At 40.6% G+C, this 26,339-nt stretch overlaps 2 protein-coding genes across 3 annotated transcripts in view; both read right to left on the reverse strand.

Annotated features, from left to right (window-relative positions):
- Positions 1-790: 790 nt before the first annotated feature.
- PWP1 (PWP1 homolog, endonuclein) lies at positions 791-19,234 on the reverse strand. 2 transcript variants are annotated; one of them, XM_027680397.1, is made up of 15 exons: positions 19,134-19,234; positions 18,990-19,048; positions 16,515-16,669; positions 15,990-16,075; positions 13,604-13,700; positions 11,967-12,077; positions 11,060-11,190; positions 10,383-10,456; positions 8,120-8,216; positions 7,189-7,250; positions 5,320-5,431; positions 3,930-4,020; positions 2,969-3,090; positions 2,408-2,513; positions 791-1,683 (listed from the first exon to the last, which is right to left on the reverse strand). In XM_027680397.1, the coding sequence occupies exons 1-15, from the start codon at positions 19,197-19,199 to the stop codon at positions 1,568-1,570; spliced, it is 1,485 nt and encodes a 494-aa protein (XP_027536198.1). In that variant the 5' UTR covers positions 19,200-19,234; the 3' UTR covers positions 791-1,567. The 2 variants fall into 2 exon arrangements, with proteins under 2 accessions (XP_027536198.1, XP_027536199.1); XM_027680398.1 differs by lacking the exon at positions 7,189-7,250 and having other exon boundaries at positions 5,320-5,460.
- A 5,058-nt stretch (positions 19,235-24,292) lies between these two features.
- Positions 24,293-26,339, reverse strand: part of BTBD11 (BTB domain containing 11) — a 183,213-nt gene continuing 181,166 nt past the window's right edge. Inside the window, exon 17 of the mRNA XM_027680402.1 lies at positions 24,293-24,593. Coding sequence (XP_027536203.1) covers positions 24,537-24,593 — 57 coding nt within the window. The 3' untranslated portion in view covers positions 24,293-24,536. The remainder of the gene's footprint in view (positions 24,594-26,339) is intronic.

Raw genomic sequence — 26,339 nt, forward strand, 5'->3', positions numbered from 1 at the left:
TATAATACTAGAGGTATAAGAGAAGTCACTACCCTCAAAGAGCTTAACACAAAGCATTTATTTCAAATTAAAGCTTTAAAAAACTTTAAGCTTTTCACTGGAGAGCACCTGAACAGAAGTGGTTCTGGTGCTTCCACACATCACTCACTACTGCTTGGCAGAGACAGGCGGGAGGCAGGAATTCCAACCCATCCAGAGTATTCCTGGTTCCTGCAGAGCCATGCTGAACACCTGTCATCAGATTAGAAACAGCTGAAGTGGATTTAGAAGCAGCCACTTACCCTCCAGGGATAGGAAGGAAAGATCTAGCCCTTTTCCCCAGCCTTTTTCCCATCTGCAGTTTGTAGTGATACAATTTACTTGCTCTACCTCACCAGAGTGAGTTACAGTGCATTAGGGTGGAAAAGAAGTGGGAAGAGCTCGTCAGCTACGAGCTGTGACAGTGCAGCTGCTTTGACACTAGTGGCTTTAATACCCAGGGCATTTTGCAGACACCTTCAGTGTGGGAAGCACTTCACAGGAGGGTAAGAGTATCATTTAACTTCTTGGCCTGGGGTAAGGCACTCGGGTGTTCCATTTTAAATGCGAGGAAATTGTTGGAGTCAAGCCTTGATTAGGTTCCTGATGCTGGAAACAAAGTTCTTAAGTTGGTGGCTCGACTGATACTCAAAACGTTCCTGTGCCTTCAGGTGTTGGGCAGAAACGCCTGGGCGGAGTGATGAACATGAGTACATAACACAGAGCTTTCACCAGAGACAGGGACCTGCTGAGATCCCAGCCCACACTGTGGGTCCTGACAGCTTCTCATCCTTTCCAAGTTGCAGCTCCTTCTTTCAGTTCAAATTCTCTTAAAATATACTGCAGTTGGAGCTTGAAGAAAAACTCAATACCTTGTGCAGCGTCAGTTGGCTTCAGGTGCTGTGGAACCAGGGAAAAGAAACACCCAATCTTGATGGATGGAACTGGGATATTTCTGGTTTGATATTGGTGAGCTGAATGTTAGAAATACATTTCAAGATTCTACTGGGGATGCCATTTTATTACCTGAGAACTACTCTGGAGATTTAAAAAGATACAGATTTTAAAATATCTTCTATGTATTAGAAATCTGTAAACCTAGCCTCAAGGATAAATTATCTATTTACACTTGCCATTTAATTCAGTTTTTGTTTATTTATTACACAAGTGTCGTGTGAAGTATTTTTTCTTGTACCCTTAGAAGGGAGAAGATCAAAACCTTTGCAGTATTTAACAAACTTCTGGTAGCCACAGAATCCTTTTCTAGTGACTGTTTCATTTTATATGTCAGCTTTACACATGGTAGCCCCCTGTTTCAGGGATCATTATCTCAGGCAAAAGCAAGTGATTTAATCTTTCGAAGCCGGTAATAGAGGCAGGAACTTAAGAGTTTAACCACACCACCACGTTTCTTTGTCCGAGATGATGAAGCCTGCAGATTGCAAGACACTAGAGCCATTTCCATGAACTCTCACCTAACAGGGGGATTTGTAGAACACACATTAGTCGTAGTCCCGTTAATTACTCCAATTTTTTGATGTTTGGTCCATCATGATTCCATTGCTGTCTCCGAGTCGTTGCTGCTCCTGCTGGCTGTGGAGCTGGAAGCCACGGAGTTGGCACTAGCCAGAACCAGTCTCTCTCTGTTTCCAAAAACTTCATTCACTGCAATACAGACAGGGGATTGCTTACATGTTACTCTCCCAGAGACGAGTACAGCAGGTATAGCATGGTGAACACCATGGAATGGAATGGAAATCCTAACCTGGTGCAGTTTCAAAGTTTTTCCCCTTGCCCTGAGTAGGGATTTGAAGGTTACATGTCAGAAAAATCATCTGCATATGATACTTTAATTACAATTCCTGTTATTTTTCCTCCAGAGCATCTAGAGGTTTCCCTCTGCATAGTTCTGTACCCAAGTACTGTGAAATGGATGAGGTTTGAAGAGCACAACATTAAGTTTAAATAATTTATTTCCAGTTTTAGTCTCTCTGGGTTTCCACCAAGCTCTTAAAAGCCTTCTCCAAAAATTCATGCCATTTAGTTACATGTAGCTACAACATGATCAACCCAGTCCTCACTTTTATTCCCACAAGTACTCAAAGAATGTGGTACCTGATTACACCAGGAACATTAAGAAAAAATAAAACAGATATAAAAAATCAGGTGTTACGCTTCAGCTACAAGAAAACAAATAATATCAAACGGTTCTTCAATTTAGAAAAAAATCCCCACTTTTTGAAGCTGAAAATGTGAACACAGAGGCAGTCATGGGGTATGTAAAAATACTAACATACAGTTTCTCTCAGAGCCACAATACATTACTGAATACAAATATATCCTGCAGGCAAGGGGAGAACCACAATATTCAAAGAAATGAGAACATTACCTGCAGAAATCTTGCTTATATCCCAAACACGCAGCCCTTCTCGCTCTCCTCCAAAGGCAAAAACAAATGGGAAGTCAGGGCAGCAAGCTGCACAGAAGAGAACACCCTGGGAGGGTGGAAGAAAGAAGAGCATTTTTTTTTAAATATCATCCTAAAATGAATTTGTCATCTGAAAATACTTTCTACCAAGCAAGTTGTAACAAATGTAATCTCTTTAAGTTTCCCGAAACTTCTTTTGTAAAGACACAAAATGAAAGTCAAGAGCTGCTAATTATAAACAGTAAATCACATCTTTGTCTTGAATGTGGCAGGTGCAGGCTGGAGCACCTATAGTTCTACTCAGAACATTGTATCTGGAATTTGGGTCTGAGGCTTTGAAGCAGTCTGCCAATTCCATGTTGAATACTGCACTGTAATGAGAATGATTTATCCAGAATATGCAGATGTTTTTTTCCCTAAAAAATGTTAGGTAAAACAAGATTCAAACCAGACAAAAAAAGAATAAGCAGACACAGTTTATATATAAAACTTACTGGAATCAAGAAATAAATATTACTATACCATTTTCATATCCCTGGAATGGACTAAACTTGGTCTGTCTCCCAGGATATCCCAAATTTTCACGTATTTGTCAGCAGATGATGTCACAAGGCACCCTTTAACCTGACTGCTTAGTTGTAGCCCTGGAAGATTAAGAGTGCAGCCATGTGAGAACCACTGTTTCACAGAGATGAGGATACATTTTGAAGTGAAGTCATGAGAACAACCTCAGTATTCTCCTCACACAAAACTCTGTTCCAGCACAGAGGAGCAAAACATTAATGAAAATTTCATCCTGCTCCCTGTAGTGAGATTAAAAGCATCGTGTAGGCCTATTTTGTCTCTCAATCCAACAACAGTAACAGTGCAAAGACATGCTTGTTCTACTTCTTACTTAACATAATCTGCTTCCCCAGGAAGCTTTCTTCATTCATTTCCCAAAGACCATCTTGCTTGCTGTCCAAGATGATGGGGCATATTCATACAATCTCATTTTAGACACCTGATCAGGAACTTCAGGTTCCTTTTTGGAAGCTCCTACACTGACCAAATTAAAGCAGCCTAAAGGAGGCAGTGTGAAAACCTTCCCGTGTGCCATACCTAAATCATCCTCAGAGTGAGTCAGTATAAAATAATTACAGAGAGAGGAGGTAAACATTATAGTTCATAATCCTAGACCAGATTCCATCGTTTTTGTATTTCCTCATCCAAAAAAAAAACCCACAAGGAGTGTGTCCCAAGTGAATTAGTCTGTTTTTACATGCTTATTCATGACAGTCACTGAGGAAAGTTCACTGTTGTTAAAATACTTTGCTTTCAATGGCTTCTCAGCAGAGATTTGTTTCACGTGCCAGCTACCATGATTAGTATGCATGATTTAATTGTTAAACAAGGAATCACTACCACCTCAGTCCTATAGGTTAAAGGCATCTTCCAGATGTGCTTTGCCACTGGGGACAAACAGGACACACAGGCAGTTTACCTGACACCTCTTCATCATGGGCTTTCAGAGTAAACAGGGGCTTATCAGACCGAGCATCCAGACAGTACACAAAACCATCCTCTGTGCTTGCCTGAGAAAACCACAACATTTAAAAAACAAACAATCATCGTCATTCATTTGGAAAAAAACTTCCTATGAAATAATACACACCCTCAAGTAAATCCCTGTGATCTGAGGCAGACACTGCTCTATAGGGCATGTTACACTGTTCCCAGGCCTGAGCCTCCAAAGTCAGACTACATCCACTTGCTGCCCAAGCCATTCTACGTACCTAAACTATGCTGCACTGAATTACATGGAAGTCTTAATCATATACAGATTTCTTGAAGTGTACTTTGAAGACAGTTGCCCTGCTAAGCTTGGCCCCCATGTCAGGCAATGAAATACAAAGCCTTTAGTCTCTTCACTGTCAGTTCAAAATTTTTGGAGCCATCCAGTGGTCCTGTGCAAAGCTAAGTGTGATTATACTGAGAGATCTACATCACAAACCCAGCAAAACTAAGCAACCACTTCTGCTGGCTGTACACACAAAGCAACAGAGAACTAGACAGCCACTGAGATGATAAAGATTTGTTTTTAAATTATGTTGAAAAGTTTTATTGTAAAAATCTTGACAAAACCAAGCTATTTATACTCCAGGTGGGGGTTGGTCTCTTCTCCCAAGCAATAGGGAGAAGTAACAAGCAATAGGATAACAGAAAATGGCATCAAGTTGCACCAGGGGGGAGGTTTAGATTGGATATTAGGAAAAACCTGCTGAAAGGGTTGTCAAGCACTGGCACAGGCTGTCCAGGTAAGTGGTGGAATTCCCACCCCTTATTTAAAAGCCATGTAGATGAGGCACTTGCAGGCATGGTTTAGTGGTGGACTTGGCAGTGCTGGGTTAATGGTTGGACTTGATCTCAGAGGTCTTCTGCGACCTAAACAAGTGGATCATTCCATACCAGCCAGGAGGACGGTGCCCTCTAGCGCTGACTTGAAACACTGAATCAACATTCGGGATCTTAGTTCTAATTAGCTACTTCTCAGTTGCAGTTGCCTCATTACATGAAACATAACAGCAAATATGCAACGAAAAATATATCCCAGCCACTGAACACTGTAACAACATGACAAAGATGCCACCTCTGGAATGCAAAAGCAGCAGCATTAGTAGCTTTTCTACTGTCACAATGAAGATACCAAATAAGTAGCTGGTCTAAATATACCTGTTGAAAAAACTACTTAAAAACATCCTCCCCTGAACTGCATTTTCATAATAAGCAGCACAAACCATACAACTGTCCATCAGCTCCATTATGATTCAGAAACATTATGAACACAAAAATACAGGTTAAAACAGCCCAAGAATAGAAGAGCATGTACTTACTAAGAAATGACAAGGTGAAAAGTGATTCCAAATTACTCTCTCAACCTGACCACTAAACCTCCACACTCGATGGTTATCTTGTGGGTTTCTGCAATCATACAGCACCGTTGATCTATGGGAAAAAGGGACAGGAAATAAAATCTAAAAAAAAAGAAAAATCAGGGCAGAACACTTCGTGACATAGTTTGCTTTACCACCGGCATCTGAAGAAGCTCCATGTAAACTATAATTAAAATGGAAACAACTTCACTACTTAGTCTTTCAATTCAATAACAGATTAAAATCTCGCAGATAAGCACAAGCTTTTTTCATGTGCTTCAAAGTTTCATCTTGGTTATGAACAGCCGTTCTATTGACACTAAGCAAACAGAGCTTGAATTTACTCAATACATAAGATACTTATCACACAGGAGACCATAATTATGCAAATATATCACTTAATTATGAACAGACTTCAGTAAAGTCAAGTAATGATGTACTAATTAGGAAATCATTTTGTGATACATATTAACACATTTTCAAACATGCTTTAATAAAAAGAAATTAAAAAAAATAAAAATCAATCTTTACAAGTAGTTAGAGAAACACTACTCCAAAAAGGAGAGAGTAGATGGAAGTTAGAGGATCCTCTGGGATTCTTTACAGACATGTGCTCAGCCCAGTGGCTGCAGAATCTGTCCCAACTCACAAAGCTCCTGGGTGCAAATGCAAGGGAGGAGTGGTCATGTCACTGCAGTGACATCTCACTGCAATCAACATCCACAGTGTAACCCACTCCCACCTTATCCTATAATTAAAGCAAAAGAAATGTGATCTGGGTTTCCCAGCTCTTTCACCAGGCATTTTACACAACAGCTTTTCAACAGTCTGATTTTCAGGCTATGAAGGCATCTGCCAATATTCACTGAATAGCCTGTGGTCCTGGCAAGGCTCTGCAGGAAAAATCCACAAAGGCAGTCTACTGTTTTACAGAGGTCCATGGTATCAAAGGGATAGCTAAAGAGGGATTGACTAGCTGGTCTCAACGTTTGGACTTTATGCTTCCTTTTATCAAAGGAAGTCGAGGGGAAGGAAATAGACAGACGCAGCTTCCTAACAGCAGCAAAAGGTTTTTCTCCAATACTTTCACTTAAGCAGATGTAGCAAGAGCGTAACAGAAGCCAGAGAAGACCAAGGCTTGGCTAAAGATTGACAAGTCTATAAATATTTTAACACAAGGACAAAGTCTTAAAAGCAGAATAAAAATTTCAACGTAAGAAAATCATGGTTATAGAACAAAATTAAAAGTTACCGCATTGAGACGGGAGAACAGAGAGGAAGTTTTTTGGCTGGCAGGGCTTATAAGAACTGGCACTTACAGAGCTAGTCCAAGTTTGCAGACACAAACCTTTTCTGAGCATATCCAGGCTGCAATCAGAGGAGACAGCCCTTTACACTTTGGCTATGGCATGGCTAGAGAGGCTGTAGGGAGTGGTCTGGGATTTTAAAGTCCCTCATGCCCCCAACCCTGGCCTTACAGGTTGGCAAAACCTGGGCAAGTTTTCACAGGAATAATAAGTGACACAGTTCTAATGCAGAAAATCCCATAAGGACAAATGAAGAAATAAGTTCAGTTTGGAACAGACAACTGGCACAGAAAATGTCAGTCCAGATGGTTAAAGCATTTGGCTACCTCCAAAAAAGAAGTAAGGAAAACTACATTTTGGCCACATACAAACCTGGCTAGCTTGCTGGAAAAAAATAACAGCATTACTCAAATTGGCAGAGTTATAAAAAAATGAAAAAGAAAACACAAGACAACCTAATGGGCTTAACTGAATACTAATACCCTCCCTATGTGCAACATTTGAAAACATTACCCTGACATACTTATCGAACGATCCAGAAATAAGGGTCTGAGTTTCAAACGGATGAAACTGCAATGTCTGCACCTGGATAATGGAAGATTTTATATAACACACATACACAGGAACTTTCTTGGAACAAAGCACAACCACCCCTTCCCAAGCCAGCACATTTTCCCCCCCAAAAACCATCCTAATGAGCTTGTTGATACTCTAATTGCTTATAAAATAGTGCAAGAGATGCACATTGCTTCAAACACCCCCACCTGGTGGAAACAAGATATTTTCCAATATAACTTAACTGAACAGGACCCCCTGCCCCTTTTCTGCCCTAGATTAAAAAAAAAAAAAGCTAGAGGAGGTAAAATAATATCTGCTTCCAGTTTGGGGAGAAAAAGCAGATGTTAACAAAAAATGAAAATCAGGAGTTTGTCAAGGGCAGTGACTTTGTTAGAAGCAAAATAAGGTTACAACTCTTAATAGCTAGCCTTCACATTTTAATTACTATGAGGTTAATTAATTTCTGACGTACCCGTCATTATGGTATTTTAGTATCATTTATTTTAAACCTTTTTCACCTAGAACAAACTGTAACTGACACTCATTGTTCCCTTAAGAGAGAGTTCCAGTTTGACCTATGCTCAGACATCTATTTTTGTAGCTTATATCTGCATTATTAGATTCTCCATCATTAGGCCCTTCAGAAAAAGGCATTTTAAAAACTGCTGTAAATCTTTGCTAACTTTCTAAAGGATAAGTTAGATAACATTCTAAAAAGCAAATGCAGTGTTGTTTACAAAAGCAACTAATTAAGAAATTTAGACAATTCTGCACAGTTGTTAGAAAATTACAGAATTGTTGTTCTGAGGGTTCAGGACCCAGCAGTTAATGAAAAACTGCAGTTCTTTTTTTTCTCTGTATTTTACCATGGAAGAAACATAGCAATTATTACATACCTTGTCTGTATGTAGCGTCAGGCTGGCTGCTGGCTTACCCACAGACATATCCCACAGAATCACAGTATTGTCAGCAGATGCACTTGCTAAAACATTCCTGATAATGGACCAAAAAATCAGTTTTAAAAGTCTTTATACAAACAAAGAATGGTGAAAAATCCAAAATACATACAGAGCCCAATTCTGAGAACAAGTACACTCTGGTCTATAGACTATGTCTCTCAAGCCTGAGGATTAACTTCTGGAAGGCAATTATAAGTTACAAGTAAAGACTACAAATAGGCTATATTACATTACATTAGTAGAACACTTATAACAACAACAACAGTTCTGCTTGTAATTCCCCCTGACATCACTTAAAATATCATCTACTCAAAGATTTCTCAGAAAACCCCAAAGTAATAAAGGCTTCTAGGCACTTTCTTTCCTTTGACATTAAATAGTATTTTATTACCTATGCAAAACTTAGTTTTATTTGTATGTGCATACAGCCAAGAGCCAGACAAACCTGTTTTTAAAGTATTTTGCTAATATCTGACTGTTTATATAACCACTGAAGACCCAACACAGTACATCCTTCATAGACTGCTGAAAGTAATCACTAAAATTTCAGTTAGTTTACAGACCCCACATTTCAACTTGAATTCGATCAATTGTGTTAAGAGCTATAAACACAGTTTAAAAGTTTAATCAGAAAAAAAATCAAAACATTCCCAAAAGCCTGTCAAACACACAGTATAATATCTACCATTGCTTCATTGCTCTTAAAATCAGATCTAATACCTCAACATGTTGCTTCTGATTGAAACTGCTTCTCCCTGCACTTTTTATATTAACCAAGTGTTTCTGACTGAAAGAGTTAATATTCTCCTGGAAGCGCTGTTTTCCCAAGCAATGTTACAAGGAAAAGTTAAGAAAATGCACAGTGAAGGCTGTAAGAACATTTTACAGTAACACCATTGTGACCTACAGGCAGAAAGTTATTTGTAGAGAGCTGTCACAACATGTCTTGCTTAAAAGAAAGAAACAACAAAAAACACATTTGAAATATAAGCTGCTCCAAGGAGTTCCTCGTTTCATCCATAACCTTCCCTCTTCAGGGCTGTTTTTATTTCCTGAGAGATCTAACAATATCAATGAATTGTAACTCAGCACATTACAGAATTATGCATTTCAGACACTTAGCAATTGAAACCATAATTTTTTCTATACTTGTCTGTGTATTATCACCAGACAATCATTTCTAGGTACATGAAATCTACTCTTTCTGTAAGACTGATGGACTGATCACTACCACAGTCTTTGTCTATGTGTATAATTTAAGAACAATAGACACTCCCCTGTAAATTAAGAGTGTAATTTATGTACACTTACTGAGGTCCATGTGGGTTTTTTATTCTTCAGTATCTAGATAAGAAAGCCCTACAAGTGAAAGCTTACACCTGCTCAGAGTATTCAGAGTTGACTATGCTCATCTTCAGAGGAAGAGGCATCTCTGACAGCAGGAATAGAAAAATTAAAAAATTTACAAACAAAATAAATTAGCCTGCATCTGACTGGAACAGCTTCAAGACCCATGCTGAGGATCCTCTGACAGATGAACTGTTCACAACCACCTAACTGATAAAACCCCAGCAGCATCTTTTACTTCAGTCAGCACATTGTCCTTGACCTCTGCTCCAAGATGGGCCAGCTTTGTGTTGCTTCAATAGCAGCACTTCACTGTTAGTTGATTCAGGCAACAGGGAATTCTCTCTGCCAAGGATAATCCAAAGGCTAGAGGCATTTCATTTCTGTAACTGTGCTATTAGGGCTTTTACACTCTCTTTTCTGTTCACAGCTCTGGGGCAAAAGTTAGAGGGGAAAAAAACAGAATAGCAAGAACCTTCTTCTATAAATCTACTTGTATCTCTTGAAATGGTGTCTTAGGTCACCAGCAGATCACTATAGCTCTGGGCAGCCCTTCTGCTTCTCCAGTTTGTACATGTGAAATGCAGGCGATTTATCAAATGGCTCAGATCTACCTCTGCCCTGCCTTTAGCTGGAAAACCTGCAAATAAAAAGTGATCTGCAGCACTATGTAAATACGTAAATAAAAATAATCAAGAGTTCTAGTTTTTAAAAAAGAATAAAATGGGGGTGTATTTTTAAGAATGGATTAATTTCAGAAGGGCTTTCAAGTTTTTGGATTTTGAGTGCACATTGTATGCCTAATTAAGAGTGCAAATTTGTAACATCCATTGTTATTCAAGCGTTCTTTTACCTGCTTTGTTTATTCCATGAAAGATCAAGCACAGCATCAGTATGTCCTTCCACAGTCCCTTCTGAAGATAAACTCTGTGTACGCACATACAACATAAACAGGCTTGAAAATTACAGCTTCAATGCAAACCAAGCATCACCCCACATTAGCAAGTGTTCCTAAATGTCTTCACCAACAATTTCATATTAAATTACTCTCACTTGCTGCAACACAGCTTTTGAGAGAACTGTCTCTGCACTGCCTGCACCTTGCCTCCTACCCCAGATCTCAGATTGCTCCATTCACAGCTGGTGGGGCTCACAGAACTGGTTACTCCCTTCAGGCTAGTAAAAGAAATCCCACTGTTTCCAGCTAACATGCAACTTCTTCAGCTTGTTTCTAAACACTCCTGGCAGCTCCCTCTCTCACCTCCCAATTAACTGAGCTTTAGGTCCTTGTAACTGCCAGCTCCTAGAATTCCAATTTCAAATGGTTAAGATTCAAAGCTTACTGGGACAGCAACTGGAAATCAACCATAAGCCACCCCACTTCTCTTCTGCTCTTAATTCCAGGCTTTAATTACTCAGAGAACAATTAGCATTTCAAATATTGTAGGAAAAAAAATATTGTAGGAAAAAAAATTCTCCCTGCCCTAAGTTTCCTCCATCCAAGCAGACAAATCATTTTACAATACTTACTTTCTTTCCTTTTTTTTTCTTCTTTTTCTCTTTCTTGCCTCCAAGAGAAAACACTGGTTCTAAGGATTCTACTACATCAAGGTCCCAAATGTCAATAACTGGAGTCATGTTACCCACTGCAACATAATTTCCTACAAGCAGAAACCCAAATGCAACCACATTTATTTAGAGTTATGAAATATCATATTTGGCAATCCAGCTGTTGCTTATTTCTTTGATTAAGTAAAACTTATGTGCCACAATCTTCTACTTGAACATATTTGATGTTTATAACTGACAAGGAGCAATTTAAAAATATCAGCTGACAGCAGATGTTGCCAGAAAAAAAATTTACTTGGTTTTCTTCCCCTTCAGTACAAGTAACTGATCAAAGAAGCTGTATAAAGTTCCATGTTTTGTTTGTTTTTAAAGGAAAAAACAAATCAAAACAAAACCACATCCCCTGTACTATGGAAAAAGAAAGTATCTGTAAAACACAGGAAAAAGGTTACTAAATACATAAATAAATATAAATTTTTCTGTAGTTTACAGTTAATCATTGCATTGGACATAATGAATTTAAGCAAAAGCAACCTTTCATTTGCAAATGGAATATAAAGCAGATTATATTATATAAAGAGAAGAGCTTGCTCTGGTCTGCTAATTGACAATAACTTAAATACTTTTATAAACCCAGTTTATTTGTAATAAACCCAGTATTTTAGTCAAATCACTTGTTACAGAAACATCACTAAAATGACTGTATCACCAAACCAAAACACTTGATATTCAGTTTGTCCTCCTTAACATCTTGGGTTTATTTCTGTTTATACTTCTGGAAGAAATTATCTAGTGACAACATTACATTTATATACTTTGCAAGTAAAAATTATTTAACTGGACATTTACAGTATTCTTTGTAATTTACCTGTTGATTCATCTGGATTAGGATCAAAATTCAACCACTCCAGACTTAGAGGGTAAGCAGGCAAGATAATATCATGATGTACATAAAATGAGTCCTCTTCATGATTATAAACTGAAAAATAATTAAAGTTAAACAAGACATCAGTGAAGAGGAAAAACAAACAACTATAAAACAGTTCACTTCTGCAAAAGGCAGATGTGGCAAAGACTAAATTGTAAAGGAGGTCTAGAATGTAAATTTGGAACGTGTTCAGAGTTTTAGCGTAGAGGCCAGACCCTCCAAGTATGAATCTTATACTTAACAAAATTACACAAAACAAACACTCTCCTGTGTAGATAAAGAAGTGACAAGTTCAGCAAAGGTGCAATACCTTATTCCTAGCACACCACACTACTTTATTTGTAAGATCACTTCAAAATAGATGCTCCATATCCAACACTTTTTACATCAGAACACATTAATGGAGATTTAGACATTCATGTTACAGAATTAGCAATTTAAAAAAAAATCATTCCAGATGAAATTTAAGTGGAAATGAAAGTAAAAGACAAACAGATTTTAAAGTAGAGGAAGCTTAAGAAGTCAGAAGAAGTTGCCTTTAGCGTGTTGTACTGAGATACAGGAAGAGTTTGAATAAAGCAACCATATACTAAACACAGTATTCCCTGTAGTCAGCTATTTTTCTCATAATAAAATAACTTACTAACTGGATAGCAAAGAAAAAACATTAATTATTTTAATAATATGTTACCATCACACACACAAAATTACTGTGCCGTTTTTAAGTGCATGTGACAGATGTTCAGATAACTAAAGTTTTCAGCTAACGAAGTTGTCTTAGTAGTTAACCAAGACAGGGTTACCCAATGTTAGAAACTGTAGAAACCCTTGCTATTGTTTTGTAAGTTTACATTGGGGAAAATGATAATAAAGATGCTGGTATCTGAAGAGATGCTGTCAAACATTTTGGTCATGTTCCTTGCTTAAAATGAAATACTTCGCTTGCAGAAACATGGACCATCACACAAATAGGCAGAACCACTCCCACAAAGAACCATGGTAAGAAAAGATGATAATTTCAGCACACTCAGTAGTACTTCTTGCTGCAACATGAAAACCTCTTACACAGTAAAATTAAACCTATTGCTAAAAAAAGTAGTATTCAGGCCATATTAAGGACCATCTCTTCTAAAACTATGACGATAAAGGTGTTGATTCCTCTAGTCCTAGGCTGTGGAAAGCCCATTTAAAGAAGCAAGGAGAAAGATGAAGGAAAAACCCCAACAAAATAACAAACTATTAGGGGATGCTTGCAGGATATGGAAAGTAAGACTGGAAGAAAGATTGTATGTTCAGAGAATAAAAATACCATAGTATTTTCTAAGTGTCATAAGAAATTAAATAAGGAAAAGAAATGCTATACAGCCTGAAAGAGACAAGCTATCCTCTAAATAACAATAACTCCACATGAAATATTCTAGTCCTGGAAAGTGGCTAAAGAACAAAACACAGAGCAGAAGGGGAGAAAAAACCTTACAAAAACCAACCCACTCCCTCTTTGACACAACCATATGGCACAGGCTAGGCAAGACATAGTCACTAAGTTCACTGTAAAGAACAAATCCTATTTTACTTACCATGGACCTCCAAACTACAGCAGTCTTTGTCAACTCTGCCACAAAGGACAAGATTGTCACTGGGCTTAATCAAAAAGTCCTCCTGTTCATATTGCTCCTGAACAGCAAAAAGGAGAGGACAAGGGGCATTAAGCAATGCACATAAATGCACAGAACTACGTACGTTCAAAAGGCTGAATCAATTAGCAATTTTTAACCATAACAGAAAACAGTCCAAATCCAACACCCCAATGCCCACCCACCTAAAACCATCTTACGGTGATAAACAGAGACAGGCAGGAACCAGACCCCGATCACAGGGAGACTGAATAGTCATTAAATAAATTGAAGGAATTTGTATGTGGATGTACCTGGATTTGTAAACACGTTTAATTACCAAATATGAAACCATATTTTAAGGCTATCATGATGCAGCCCACTGCTGAAAAGCACCACCAGGACATGCAAAGCAAACTTATTTCCCTCATGCTCCTGCTCCTTGACCATTTATATAGTATAACAGCATTTTACCCAATAAAGATACTGCAATTGCTCCTCACATCCAGGAAGAAATTCCAAGAGCATCAAAACACTGTCTACTTCCCGCAAAATATTTCCCAAAAAGTACTGCCTACAGCTCTACTGGGCATTCAGCTATACCAGAACAGATGCAACCTCTCATCTGACTTTCACTATTACTGAGGAATGAAAGATATTTGGGATTTTTTGTCAGTGAAAAACAAAGAACTGTACATAAGTCAATAGTCTCACAAGAGTACCATCTTTCAAATATACACCACATCCAAGACTTCTTGGGCTTCTCGTTGCAGGCTTTTAATTTCTTTTTTTTATTCACTTCAAGCATATTTCAATATTTGAATTCCATCAAGTCCTACAATTCTTTAACTTAATGTTACACAATACTTAGTCTTCAACAGTACTAGTAGTAAATACCAAAAGACAACACAAAATCCATGTTGAAGAACTTGCAGAATTTGAGGAAAGAACTTGAGCATAGGAAGAAAGGCCTAAGAAAAAGGTGTTCACTTACTGTATATCTGGAAAAAGTTAGCTATTCTGACACAGAATAAATGCAGATCATATTCTCTCTGAATCCCTGTGTGAATACCTCTTTGACTATAAAAATAAGTTTTAAAGCATTTCTCTCCTCCACTGATACACAGGAGCAAGAAAAATCATCCATGGAACACAGAGAAAACAAACAGTGCCCCAAAGTGCACACAGCAAGTGAACTCCTTTTAAAGATCAGGTTGGTGCCTTCCTCCCTGAGCTTTGTTACAGTATGTGAAGTCACCATAACAACTCCTTGTCATGTTTGATAGAGCTCCCTGACACAGAAACTAGACACTGTGGTGGAAGACTACACCTAATATTTTCTTTCAATCTTACTGTCTTTTGTAAAGAATCCAAAATACTGTAGCAAGGACAGCACCCAGAAAAATCTCAGAATCTTTATGCTTAGAAGATGTGACAAAAATTCACCTACTATCACCCTGCCCCAGATAACCACAGTTTCTGCTGGTTGCTCTCTGGATTGTCTCTTCTCACACAACCTCACCTTAGTTCTACCTGATTTCTGTAATCTTTCCATGTAAATTAAGTCAATCATAAACTGCAATCTAGCCTTCTGAACTAAACTGAGGGATATTCTCTGGAATCTCTCCATACCCCAGTATTTTAGCCAAGGCAATACCAATGTTAAGTAGAGTAGCAGGATTACCTTGTCTTACTTGCATCTTGTGCTGCATCCCTGTCCACCAGAAAAGGGCAAACAGCCACATAACAGAACAGCACTCTTGACACAACTTGTGTTAGGCTGCAGCCAGAGACTTCTTCACCCAGAGCAGAGCTCCTACACACCCAGCTCCTGCAAAAATGTTCCCCCTCTGACAGGTGGAAACTAACACAGGCAGAAGGAGTCAACAACACAGCACACTGTGCTTCTCTGTTTAACAGGGATGTATTTCCTCATGACATATCCCTAATTTGACACGTAGCCTGAGTCCACCTCAGCCCAATTTCTTACACAAACTGGTGGAAGGTGCAAGAGTCTTGCAGACTAGGAAATTTTCTAATTTGGGCCATTAGTGGCCTTAGATTTGTTATTTCTTCAAGCATTTTCTGTGTTCTACTAGATAGGTGAAAAACCACTCTGCATGGTTTAAATAATGAGCCAGTTCATTTAACCTCCTACTTAAATGCAAAAGGCACACAAAGAAGGGACTGCACAAAGCAACCTGGAAAAAAACAGTTCAGTCTGATAAAAAATCTGGCACACCTGTGAAAAAGGACTGCAAGCACTTACAGACCCTAAGGCAGTGTGGAAAATTCAACTGATTTTTAAGTTTATGCTGCTTAAGATATTAAACATTTTTTAAGTACTTACAGTGGTTTTCAGGGTGATGTAAGGATCATTATCATTACTCCCATATACTGCCAGAGTAGCCAAAGAGTCTCCAAGTTGTAAATCACCTAGATGGGAATTTCAGAACACTTTTAGACATGTTAGTGACAGGTGAAGTTAGAAATTCCTGTATTGATACCTGTATTACCTATATTGCAAAATATCAGGAGTGGGCTAAATGAACTTCCAAGTTTCAAACCCGAGTACCTTGGTAAGCTAAATTGCTTGGAGCTTTCAGGGACTTCTGCCGCTCTGCTCCAGCACTACAGCAGAGGGAGTGACAATCTTTCCAACATGCTCTCGTTTTACTGTCAGGAAGGGGGACAGTGAATTGCTTCCCTCACTAAATGACTTCTGAAGCTGGGACAAGCAAATTATTAAAAATGTGAATTTCCAGCATCTGAAACTTAACACTGTGTAGTTTTAGGATATTAAGGTCTTAAGTACAACAAGAAGTGGAAAGGTTCTTCACTCGCACTGCATATCTGATGTATAAATTTTTCTTACCTGTGTATTCCTCTTTATCGTAATTTTCCAAATCATATTCATCCAGTTCATGATCAGACAGGTCTTCATTGTTATGGGAAGACTGAGAGATGCCAGCAACAGCCACATTCGTGTCCCCTGCTGTCTGACCTTCATTGCTGCCACCAGCACCATCCCTGTGGAAAGACACACATCCCTGAGAAATTGTGACAGACATGTACAACACTTCCAGGTAACTATTTAGGGCACTGCTGTCAAGATTTCAGCACACAGTCCTAGCTGTTCACATGGGTTTCAAGTCTTTATGGCAATCATTTGGAAATCCATTCACTCCTTCCTGATCTTTTCCCAAAATACAAGGCACCGTTATTCTCAGGCTTCCAGAGAAAGTTTTTCATTGAAAGTTTTCATGACACAATGTGGCATGAATTTTGCTCAACAAACTAAACCATGTGTCCAAATCTGCTTCTCGTACACATTTCTTAACCTCACTTCTGTGCATTCACATGTCCAATCCATTCTTTCCTTCCCCCCCTCCAAGGCCTTGTCATGTGTGAGGACTCTTACATTTCTTAAAGATTTTTAAAACTTCATTTCCTCACACTTCCCATACTTACAATAGAAGAAAAAAAACCCAACATAAAATTCATTAGGTAGGGACATTTGTGGATTACTTCTTATGGGGTAAACTATGCAACTTGGAAACTTTATGGCAACAATTCTGTAAGCAAGAATTCATTCAGCAGAAGGAAATGTATACTAAACAATGGCTGAGAACATAACAGAGGTGTCCCAATGGAGCATGCTCCATAGAAACTCATCCCTGCTGAATATGCTGTATTTCTGTCCCTCTGCATGTAAAATTCCCAAGCAACAATAAGTCAAGGCAGTTCTCAGATACGATCCCTGAATTAAATACCTGAAACCTATTTTTCTAATTTGTTCAGTAAAATAAAACCTTCATATTAACAAGATAACTAGAGATAAGTAACAAGATAATTAGAAACCCTAAATCTCAGTTTGATTTGAGATCTCTGCACAGGAAAAAAAATTGAGGTGTTGTAACAAATTTTACGAAGTACCAGCAATTATAAATAGATTATAACACCTTTGGTTGTTTCAGATGGTCATTAAATTTCCATCCTGAAGTTTTACAGACTGTATAACAACCAGCACCTCAAATCTTTCCATGCTTTTGAAATTGCAAGAGAAAAGAAACCACTCAAAAAACCAAAAGTTCACACACATAAAGGGAAACAAGTAACACTACAGACAACAGAAACATTAAAACTTCATCAGTTAAGAAACTAACATAAAGTGAGAATCTTCCAAATGTTTAAGATGATTTTGGAACCATTAGAAAACAAAAACAGAACAAAACACATTCTGGGATGAGATACTATTCAGCAGTAAAGTCACTGATTGGTCCAAGAGAAATGGGGTGAATAATATTTGCCCAACCCTAAAAGTTTTTACAGTTCAATCACACACACCCTGGTACAACTACATACCCTACATAACTGAAACAGAATCAGAAACCCAAACCTACAGAGAACAATCTAACAGAGAAAGGCCAGAAAATAGAATAATACCTCAATCTTCTTCTAGACAAAAGAGAGCCATTTTTTTCTTGTCTTCCATAGGTTGTTTCATAGATATGTCACTTCTGTTATTTATTTTCATAAATACCTTTTCCTTAAAAGTAGAGTGACAAAACGCAACTACGCAACTAAGACCTTCCAGTGCTGAGAGTTGTGATGTCTCTAGGTTCATCTGCGAACCATAAACACACCCCTGAGTGATGTTCTGCCTTCTTTGCCACAGCATAAACACCACATCATTCTGAGCCCCACTGTGGTCTCCAGACTTCCTTAGATCGTCAAGTCACACCCTCAGCATCACTTTTTCACAGTCAGTTTGGGATTTCCATCTCGGTTTGCCACACCTCCAAAGCACCCATGGTTACAAACCCAACTTATTTTTCACTCCAGGCGGGAATGGCAGCTCCAAAGAGGACCAGGCCTCCAGAGAGGACCATCACGAGAAAAGCTCAGGGAGTCTGACAGCACCACAGCTGACAACTGAGGAACCACATGGGAACGCAGCCCACGCTGTCATGGCCACAACGACTGAAAGATACACTTAAAGAACCACAGGATATTCTGAGCTGGAGGGGACCCACAAGATCATGGAGCGCAACTCTGAAGTGAGTGGCCCATACGGATATCGAGCCCACAGCTTCGGCATTATCAGCACCGCGCTCCGACGAGCTGAGCTAATCTCAGGGGAATTCCATCTCCGCACCGCCGCCCCTCCGGGGACGTCAGGCTCCCTTGGCACAGCGCTCCAGGAGGAACTCGTGCTGGCTGGTGCCGTCTCCACTCCTCGCTGCTGCTTCCCAAGCCGGCCCTCCAGGAGCTCCCCGGGCTGCGGGCGGGGCTGCCCGCGCTCTCCAACCCCGCACCCAGTAGAGGCCCTCCCGCCGCCCCGGCTCACCCTAGCCTGTCCTGCGCTTCCTCGATGAGACCCTTCAGCTCCTCCTCGCTGAGCTGCACCTGCGGGGCGGACACAGAGAGGGGTGAGGGCGGCGGCAGGGGGGGCGGACGGGGGTCCCCCGGCCCAGCCCAGCCCCGGCCGTACCTTGTCGGGGGTCTCCTTGGCCACGCCGCGCCGCACCCAGGCGGCGCAGGGCACCGGGCAGCTCATGGCGGAACCGCCGCCACGTGCGAGCGGGCCCGGCGCGCACCACTGACGTCATGAGGGGAGAGGGTCCGCCCGCAACGGCGAGGAACGGCGGGGGGCGGAGACAACGGGGTAGCGTCATCTTAGAGCGACGAGACAGACAGGGGAGGGAGGGGCTACAAGGGAGGAGGCGGGGCTTGCCCGGGGGAGGGGCTTGCGCGGGCGGGGCGGGGCGCGGTCCCTTCAGGGCGTCGTCGCGCTGTCCTGGGGACAAGGCGGGGTACACGGCCCCGTCTCCAGAGTTTTCACAGAATCACAGTCTCAGTTAGGTTGGAAACGACCTCCAAGATCATCGAGTCCAACCTTCCAGTCCTTCGCTTCCCACACTGGTTCGCGGCTTCCCCTCGCTTACTGGGAGAGACCTGCCCCGCCTGATATTCGCTTCCACTGAAATAACCTACCGAAGTGAGAAGTTTAGAAAGACCTTTTTTGTTACCGATCTCTAAAGTTTATCCAAGGGAAAGAAGCCAGCGCGCAGTCAGGAGCAGCAGAGAGGTGCAGGAAGTTGGGAGGGACTGGCGTCGGCACAGGAGCAGCTGCTTTTTGCCCTCCCAAGTGTCAGCGTCCTGTACCAGCTAACTCCTTAAATCAGGGCAATAGGATAAAATGCCAGCTGGATTGTACAGGAAGGTACTCTCTTACTAACGTGCAGAAATCTCTGCTGTTTCCATCACCGAAATCTTAATTCAGGGGGTAACTGTAAAGTACACGGACGGGAAGTGGGGTTGGGCGAAGGAGGGTTTCCCAGGGTAAAGCTCAGGGACTTGGCAACCAAACTGCAGCTTGGCAGGCACAGTGGCCACATTATTTCATCCACATGTCACTAGACGACACCAGAGTAGCATTTTCATTTTTTTTTACCCTGACTCTTCTGTGGTTGTGGCATGACAAATAAACATCTATCAAAATATTACTACTTCTTCACTACCCTGTTCTTTTCACCCATATGCAGTGTTTTATCTTAAAACAGACATAAACATACCAAGGCAAGAGTTGTGTCTTTCCAGCTCTTCCCTGGGGCATGGGCACCCAATCCTACCTGGGATCTAGGTAATTAATGATCTTGCATTTTTGTGTGCTTGCCTTTTTGCTGGGCTGTTATTTGCTTTGCTGGTCACCTTCTCTTACAGTGTTCAAGAAATCCTTCTTGTCCTCCCATGCATGAATTGGCTACAGTTTGACTGTCAATCTTCCTCCGAATTCTGAGGGAATTTTTGTGAAAGCAGATGCTACTCTCAAAGGTTAGAAAGAGGGGAGTATTATCCAGCCAAGAGGAAGAAAGCAAGGTTACTTTCCAGTGCCTGTGGTTCCTGGATATGTCTTGGGAGTTTTTGTTTTGTTTTGTTTTCCAGATATATACATTTACAGTGTGGAGGTTCGCAGAGCAAACAGCTGAGCCAGACTTGCTTTTACTGAAGCAATATCCAGAGGGGGCACACATGCTCTACCTTCCCTCCCACTGTGTACATAATCACAAAATAGCAGTGTATTGTGGTGCGGCTCAACAGCAGAAGTACCAAAAAAAAAAAAAAAGAGATGGAAAAGGAGGAAGGAAGGAAAGAAAAAATAGGTAGCAATTGTGCACGATGGATATTATAGCTTAGAGAACTGCAGTTAGTAGCAAAAATTTTTTTCCTTTTGAGACCCAGTCCATAAATGCTGGGCAATCCCAATACTTCTCTTCATCTTACGTGCTGGGGATGCACAGCTGGGTCTTCTTAAAAGAAAGACCATTCTATTAAATAAATTAGTGTTCCGTGGTGCCTTGGCAATCACAGACATGCAGCTGAAAGAGTGGTGCCTCAGGCAGGAAGCTCCCTGCAGACACCTGAGATAGTAACCGAGATCTAGTGCACTCCAGCCCACTCACACCAAGGAATTGGATGGCCCATAGGTCATAACACACCAATAAAAAATGGCCTTCTTCATATTTAGTGTCCAATGATGACTCAGCCACAGAGGTGTGAAGATTAGCAAATAAAGCAGATGTTAATTTCTTAGTTTGGATGGAATCGTGACACAATCATTGGAGGAATTTTGGGACAAGCCCAAAGATCTGTCCTAATTAGGAATGAGGCTGTATAGCTGACAGAAGTCTCTCTGAATCTCTGCTAGGTCGAAGAAATGGCCATGAACAAATGTATCTGCAACAGGAGACAAGGACTCAAATGGCTGTCCTGGGAAGGGTGTGAGGACCAAGGTCAGATCCAGTGGAAATATAAAGGTCTTTGACCAGAAGAATTGTCATCAAACATTTTAATGACACAGCTTGTTCTGGACTGGCCCTGGGCCTTTCCTAAAAGTGATCTTCTAAAACCTAAAAGGATTCATTTCCACTCCCCTGGCCCAGATCAGAGATAAGACACAGGAGGGCTTGAATCTCTTAGACCTGATTCTTATCCTCTGATTAGGAGAGCTGAGTTTCTTTTTATTCCACTGAATATCTGCAAATTAAGTCAACACTTAACAGTAGCAGTTTTCATTGTTTCAGTTTAGTCACTGATTCTGGTATCAGAAACTTCTGCTTGTCTGAAAGGAAAAGCACTAAAACTTGTCCCTCTTTCTGGATTTATATTTGACCCATCCTGACCTACTGCTATTTACCTGAGGATGCAAGTGCTGGATAGTTCTCATCAGCAGGAAGCATGTGCCTGAATCATCTTGTTCAAGGTGTTGCCATAAACATTCAGAAAGGTTCAGCTGAATTAAATTTCCTAGCTAAGCAGAGCAAACTTTTGTTCTGGAGTGGATTTACCAGGTAAATAAAAGGGGATCAGTGAAAAAAGTCAGTAGGTCCTCCAAAGGGAACGTCCAGCTTCTTTTTTAGGGGACATGTGGAGGTGCCCAGAGAGCACTTACAGTATTCCTCTTCACATTAAGTCAGGATGGAAGACAGAAGATAGCTGTTTGATAAAGGAGTGATGTTGAAGCAGCTGGTTCCAGCAGGCTCTCCAACAACTATTGGAAAACCTGAAGAGCTCCCAAGGCTCTGCAGGGACCTTGATATACCTTGAATCACAAAACTGTCACAGACACCGTAAACATTTCTAGTATGACACCTGGAAGGTATTGCAAGGCCATGAAAAGATTCATACTGCAAATCATACAGGCTGTAAACAAGAAAAGAAAGGGAATTTTATGTGTTTTGAGAGAAGTTATGCTGTAGGTTTATGGCTGTGGTTCAGCTGACCTCTACAGATGAGAAAATGGGGAAAGTGACCAATACACTAGTATGGCATCTCACTCAATTTTTTTCCTGTTTTCTCAAATAAGCTGTAAAATACCAGTGTTGCAGTCCCAGAGATGCTAAACAGCTAAAACCAAAGTCACATAATCAAGAAATCCTCTAACTTATGAAAGAAAAAAAGGAGTACTTAAGAGTGACTTTGAAACACCAATGGCAGACATCTAAGTCCTCAAGGTTACCTTTTGATTTTCTATTTGCATTCCCTGGGTGTTTCTGTGAAACACAGAGAATGAATAGTGGGAGGAAACCAAAGAAATATCAGATCTCAGTAGGGCAGCATCTCGTCAAGGGAGATGGCATACCCTGTTTGCACACAGCAACATAGCCTGGAGGGAAGAACTCTTGAACTCATAGCTAGGCAGAAAGTTAAGTTTTCAGGTAGTTAAAACAAGGCTGCTTTGTTTTTTTTTCATCCATGATCTCCTTAAGGAGTTCTCTGGGAGAGCACAAACCTCCTCACTTTGAAAGATAAAACACCTTTGCACTAAAGCTTATTCTCCCAGATCTATCTTATTACTTTTAGTGCTCTTTGCTTAATACAGAATTAAATAGGTCTGTCACTTATCTTTTAGCTATGTCTAGTAATAAGTGTGATCTCAATGTGAACCAGATATAAGTGAAAAACATTAAAACCTTCTTGGGATACAGTAAAAATTGGGATACAGTAAATGTATCATCAGGGCAGAGAGGTGTGCTTTTAGAGCAGCTGCTTCCCTAGAATGTGTGCTAAGAGCTTGAGAGAGAGGATGCCACCATCCCTGCAATGATTGCTGTCAAGACAGTGTAGGAAGGGAAAGAAATATTGTCAGTGCCCTCTCAGCAAGCTGGAGAAAAGATGGCTGGATACGGAGAATAGCTGCATTTACCACATACAGCCAATAGAGAAAATAACTTTAAAAGCATTGGTCTACCAGGGCCCAGGAGTAGAGTCAAAAGGAAAAGAGGTGTGTGGGAGACGAAGAACCAAGATGCACATGAAGGTAGAACACAGACAAGGATCTAGCAAGCCATTCTTGGCCAGGTTATAAAGAGAAAATGAAGGAAGTCAAAAAGAAGCACAGAATGATATAAAGTGCCTGAGGATTTACTAGTAAAGGAAAGTCAGTAAATATATGGGTATAGGAAAAAAAACCCCCACAAGTGGCAGCGCTCCACATGCTGGAACTCAGCCAAGTGATGTGAGTTCTGCCCCATAACATCATTCTCACATCAGGTGGGAAGTGGGGTCTGTGTGCATTCCCCAGACATCCCTATACCCTCCAGCTCCAGGCTTTGCCAACCAGGGGTTCACAGTGTCAGCCTACACTTGGGTGAGCACCGGGAGAAGCAGCTCATGCAGCAGGGCTACATTGTGCCTCTGAGGGCAGATGGACACCTCAAAATACCTGAGACTCTCCCTTCTCCAGCACCATGGGAGCCATGGGGGACATTAGGGCCAGGATTTGTCTCAATGGCAGCACATCTTTATTTCCTCCATGTGTGAGTGTATTGCTCAATATTGGTTGCTTCAAATATTCCTTATTCCAGGAGGAGATTACCACTTACAAAAGACACTGGCTTGTAGAGCAGAGGGGCTGATAAGCTCTAGGAAGGTAGCCAGGCTGTAGGGTCATGCTGGGTATGGCGGCCTGCAAGGATACGTGCCCAAGTTCTCAGACATCCTGCACCTTGCAGTCTTACATCTGCATAGCAAAGCTTAGAGATAGCCAGCCCACAGGCCTACTCTGGAACAACACTTTCCTTGAAAGACTCATGGTCATTAAAATATAAAGCTCTGTCAACATAGAAAAACTTAGCTGATACCACTACACACCTACAAATAAGTCTGTATAAGCCATTATGCAGATTCAGGAAAAAAATACTATTTCGGAGCAGTTTAAATGTTACTTCTAAGTAGTCAAACTGAGACATACAATGATCTTTTTCATGTTACACACATACCTCTGCTACTCAGCAGATCTACATCAAGCAGCAGCAGATCTACATTCCGGCAGCAGATCTACATCACGCACTTCTGGCAGTGCTTTAGCCTCCAGACAAAACCTGAGGCTCCTCTAGGTGAGCTCTAGTATGCCAAAGGGGTGGTTTAGACATTGCTGCCCATTTCTGCCCTGTGGAGGAGAAAACACAGCAGTGGGCAAGGCTGTCCTAAACCCTAATTAGCCCAGTGAACATGCGCCATAGCCTTCAGGCACTACATGTCTGTCCAGAAAACCTCAAAAACACAAATGTGAACTGAAGGTAGCAAAAACATGGATGAGTTTATAGAGAACCCAGAAGAATGGTGTTAATTATAGCTGAACTGCACTATTTTTCTCAGTGGAGAGTTAACTCAGATGCCCACAAACAATGGTTTTAAATTGTCTCGGCGTCAGTGGTTGGGAAAGGAGACAAATTGTTCTACATTGCTACCTGTGAAGCTTGCTTTGATTTTTTCCCAGATACTGGGGAGGCAGGCAAGGGATACATCTCTTACAAAATTTTGACAACTGTGGAGTTCCCTATGAGCTGCCTTTAAAACTCTGCTCCTGGACAGCTGAGCTTGCAGAGCCCAAAAGCACCTGACAGAGCCACAATCCTGGTCTGGGCAGTCACCCAGTCTGGTGTGAGTGGTGTCTCACTCCCACAACATGTAGGACATGAAAGGATATTGCCATCTTTTGCCTCCTGAACCAACCTGTTCCTTGATAATCTGGTACATTATGAAGAAAGAACTTGACTCCAAATTCACTAAAACATAAAAGAGAGAAAATATTGTAAATTCATTTAAAAAGTAAAAAAGTAAAAAAAAAAAGGGTAAAACAAAACGATTTTTTCAAACCTTATTTTTACACTCATGCCAAATTTAATCAAGTCCCTCTATTTATATCTGACTTCTCTTTGAGATACCCATTTTCAACCTTAACTGTATGCACTTGCAGCAATCTTGTGTAATGAAGCAAGCTCCCAGCCTTTCAGATCTTCATGCATTCAAACTATCTGGCTATCATGTATCTGCAAATGCTCAATTTAAAGCACCACAGAGCTCCATCCCCAGGTCTTATGTGCCCATTTTTTGGCAGATCAGGGCAGATCAGTGCTCGGAGAAAGGTTTTTGGGAACCAACTCCATATCACTTCTTCTCATGCACAGTAAGCACACTGAGAGCAGTGTATGGGGGAAAACAGCACCAGGACTTCCAGATGTAAAATCCCAAACGTGGTTTCTGGGAGATGGTTCTTGGGAGAAACCCAGTCCTGCTGCTGTCTGAAGTACATTGAGAAACACCTGAGGAGAAGAAATGACAAAAACACTCACAGCAGCCACTTCCTAGGCTAGAAAACAATGGAATTTTTATTGAACAGAGATGGCTCATAAACACAAAGGAGTTCCACCTGCTGTTCAGCAATATTCATTGCCATCTGATAATAACCTATGGGGGCAGCTGTATAAAATAGGAATAAAATACCAAATTGCTATATTCATTAATAACGTTGCCTTCCAAATACAGAACTGTAAGTATTTCAAGTCTGAAAATAGACCACAATTGTTAGCATTTAAACCAAACCTTTATGATAACAAATATACAAAAAAAGGCAGTCAATATATTAAACATTTAAATCAATAGCATACATTTCTCAGAGGTAAACATTGAGCAAACAAAGCCACCAATGATGTTCAGAAATCAGGTAAAAGTTTCAAGGTCAAGCTCCAAACACTGTAGCTTTTCTAAAGCCGTACTGGTATTACACTTTTATCTAGCCCCTAAATTGAAAACTATGTAGCATGAACATTTGAAAACATAACAATTGGCTATCCGGCAGGAAATTGTAAGTTCCTTAAGTCCTCGTTGTATTTATACTGAAGCACCTGCGGAG

The sequence above is a fragment of the Neopelma chrysocephalum genome, unplaced genomic scaffold, assembly GCF_003984885.1.
Source record: "Neopelma chrysocephalum unplaced genomic scaffold, ASM398488v2 Primary Assembly neopelma1_59, whole genome shotgun sequence".
Classification (NCBI taxonomy): domain Eukaryota; kingdom Metazoa; phylum Chordata; class Aves; order Passeriformes; family Pipridae; genus Neopelma; species Neopelma chrysocephalum.